Genomic DNA, 3,269 nt, shown 5'->3' with positions numbered 1-3,269 from the left:
AACCCGCGACCCACAGATTGCGAGTCGAGTACCCTAACCACCTGGCCATGCCAGGCCAGAAGTATGTGTTAGTAAAGCCAATAACAATTACTAATCAAACACTGTTCGACCTGTTATCCGTTTTTAATTTTGAAATGATTCTTAAATCAAAATCTACAACGAAAACTATTTATAAAAAAATAAAAACATATGTTATGCACAAAAGTTTATAATATTTGTGATACGTAGACACATGTTTCCTACTCAATTTTATTTAAAACTTTTAGGACGTTTAGACTTAGCATACAAATTTAATTTAACATCAATGAACCTGGAAGTATCATAAATATTAAATCCGATAAAAAATGTAACGTTATTGATTCACAAATAATTTTATTTTATGCTTTAAATAATCATTTATTTGTGATGTTGCAGTGGCTTAATAAATTTGTATTTCAGTTCTGTGGGACAGTGGTAAGTCTTCGGATTTACAACTCTAAAAACAGGGGTTCGATTCCCCTCAGTAAACACAGCAGCTAGCCCGATGTGGCTTTTCTATAAGAAAACACACTGTCTCAGTCACTAAACAAAGTTCGTAGTTACAGCTACACCTCACAAGCTAGATATACTGAATTCCTTACTACTTCTTTCGTCTACTTTCAGAAAGATTATTGTCTTTTGTAAGGCTTAATAGAACTTATGAAATATAGATTAAAGAGGATCTCAGTTCTGTATTTCTCTCCAACCACTTCCACTGTATAATCTGTAGACATACGTGGAAAATAAGATTGTTTCAACCAATAGTGTACATTTATTGTTTGAAATGTTACACGTGTTATCAGGATTCGAAGATCGAGACCTATCAGAAGATGTGGCGGTTTATGGAGAATCGTCCTTCCGTGTTTGTTAGCTCCTACGAAGAAGGAGTCGAACGAGTCCTCCAAGGAAATTATGCGTTTCTGATGGAGTCCACGGTGTTGGATTACATGGTTCAACGGAATTGTAACCTTACCCAAGTCGGTGGACTTCTGGACTCCAAAGGATATGGAATTGCTACTCCAATAGGTAAGTTTGATTAACAACTGTTAATAGTCGTGTTAAAAACTGTTAATAGCCGTGTTAACAACTGTTAATAGCCATGTTAACACATGTTAAAAGTCGTACTAACAACTATAATAGCCATGTTAACATATGTTAAAAGTCGTACTAACAACTATAATAGCCCTGTTAACAGATGTCAAAAGTCGTACTAACAACTATAATAGCCTTGTTAACAGATGTTAATAGTCGTGATAAGGACTGTTAATAGTAAGGTTAAAACTGTTAAAAGTCGTGTTAATAACTGTAATTAGTAGTGTTAAAGCTTTTAATAGCCGTGTTAACAGATTTTAATAGTCGTGATAATGACTGTTAACAGCCATGTTAGCAAATGTTAATTGTCGTGCTAGTAACTGCTAATAGTCGTGTTAAAAACTGTTAGCTGTCGTGATCATGACTGTTAATAGTCATGTTAAAAGCTGCTAATAGCCGGGTTAATAAATGTTGATAGCCGTATCAACAACTGTGATAATGACTGTTAATAGTTGTGTTAATGATCACTAATAGCCGTGTTAAGGAATCTTAATTAATCGTGATAATGACTGTTAATATCTGTATTATCAACTGTTAATAGCCTTGATAACAACTGTAACAGTCGTGTTAATAAACTTGTTAAGAACTGTTAAAAGACGCGTTAACAACTGTTAATGGTCTTGTTTAAAATTATTAATAGCGTTTTAATAACTGTAAGTATTCATATTAATAATTGTTACCAGTCGTGTTGATGACTTAGAAACTATGGTCATATTACATTAACTAACCGATTTTAATACCAAACTTCGCACGTAATCCAAATCGTTTGAACAAAGCATTCTTGTTTTCGTTTCATTCAGGCTCTCCCTGGCGGGATAAAATATCATTAGCGATCCTTGATCTCCAAGAGAAAGGAGTTATACAAATACTGTACAATAAGTGGTGGAAAGGTTCCGCTTCAACGTGTATGCGAGAAGAAAAAGGAAAGGAAGGGAAAGCGAATTCATTAGGCGTGGAGAGTATTGGAGGGGTTTTTGTGGTACTACTGTGTGGATTGGCTATCGCCATCATGACGTCAATTCTCGAGTTTTGTTGGAATTCCAAGCGAAATGCCCAAACTGATCGGGTGAGGTTTCTTATATTAATAAAAATTTAAAATAATATACACTGTACATTCTTAAAATATCAAATATAAGTGTTATCTTTGAAATGAGTAACATAATCTAATGACATTAACCTTCAGGTTTTAACTAAATTATATATTATAAGAAGTTAAGTCTTGTAAATGTTCAAAACTAAACGTTTAGTTACGTCTTTGCAATCAAAGTTTTTTTCTCATTATAAGAAACAGAACTGTTTGTTTTGCTCTACTAAGCAATCACTTTGCTCGGAGATGGGGGAGGAACTGAGGTTCGCCGTGAGGTGTCGTGGTTCCCGCCATCGTCCTGCTCTTCGTCGGCAATGTTCCAAATGTATCCCTGGAACGACCTATGTTCCGGCCGCGATGGAGGTACCACAGGAGAATGGCATCATGCAGATGATTGAAATGAGAAAATCTCCAATCCAGTTCGAGCTTGGGGACTCGTAGTTGATCTGTGATAATGCTTCGTTCATTTCTATTCAGGTTTACTATAGAAGGAAGAATAGTGCTTTCTAATACCTACAGAAACTGCTAGGGGTCGACACATTGCAATTGTTTTACTATTCGTCCACAAAATATGTATTAAAGATCAGATAGTAGACAAGCTTTTTAGCATTCTTCATATTTTGATTTTTTTATTTTAGAAAAACAAGTTCCAAATACACTTCCATTGATTTCATAGTATTTGTTTTATTATTTCGCATAAATTATTGAAATATGTTAAAAAACAGTAGATGCACTATATGAACTTTTACTTGAGGACCCAATTTTGAAAGAAATGTAAAATATCTGATATGTGCTTTCTGTAATGACTAACTGGAAAATATTTTTAAGCGTTCCATAAATATAAAATATCTATTTAATTACGTCTTGTTTACACTATAAAAAAATGTGTAGCAGCTTAGAAATTATTCATATTATAAACATAACCGGTAAAAACCTTTAGTTTTAGTTGGATCAAGCCTGTTGAATTGACTGTTTTCGTCAATAGTACATCTTAAACCAACTGTTAGGCCTAATTAGGATATTTTTATTTGGAAACTTTAATAAAGTTTACAGCTTCGCGATTAAAGTAATT

The 3,269-nt window shown here is 33.8% G+C and overlaps 1 protein-coding gene across 1 annotated transcript in view; it reads left to right on the top strand.

The window, feature by feature from the left end:
* LOC106476017 (glutamate receptor ionotropic, kainate 2-like) overlaps nucleotides 1-3,065 on the top strand; it is a gene marked incomplete at its 5' end in the record, with an annotated part of 7,955 nt that extends 4,890 nt beyond the window's left edge. Inside the window, 3 exons of the mRNA XM_013936689.2 lie at nucleotides 822-1,044; nucleotides 1,911-2,176; nucleotides 2,426-3,065. Coding sequence (XP_013792143.1) covers nucleotides 822-1,044; nucleotides 1,911-2,176; nucleotides 2,426-2,638 — 702 coding nt within the window. The remainder of the gene's footprint in view (nucleotides 1-821; nucleotides 1,045-1,910; nucleotides 2,177-2,425) is intronic.
* Between the last annotated feature and the right edge of the window lie 204 nt (nucleotides 3,066-3,269).

Source organism: Limulus polyphemus, unplaced genomic scaffold (assembly GCF_000517525.1).
Source record: "Limulus polyphemus unplaced genomic scaffold, Limulus_polyphemus-2.1.2 Scaffold9642, whole genome shotgun sequence".
NCBI classification, from domain to species: domain Eukaryota; kingdom Metazoa; phylum Arthropoda; class Merostomata; order Xiphosura; family Limulidae; genus Limulus; species Limulus polyphemus.
The sequence above is the reverse complement of the archived record's forward strand: the minus strand, read 5'-3'. Positions and strand labels throughout refer to the sequence as shown.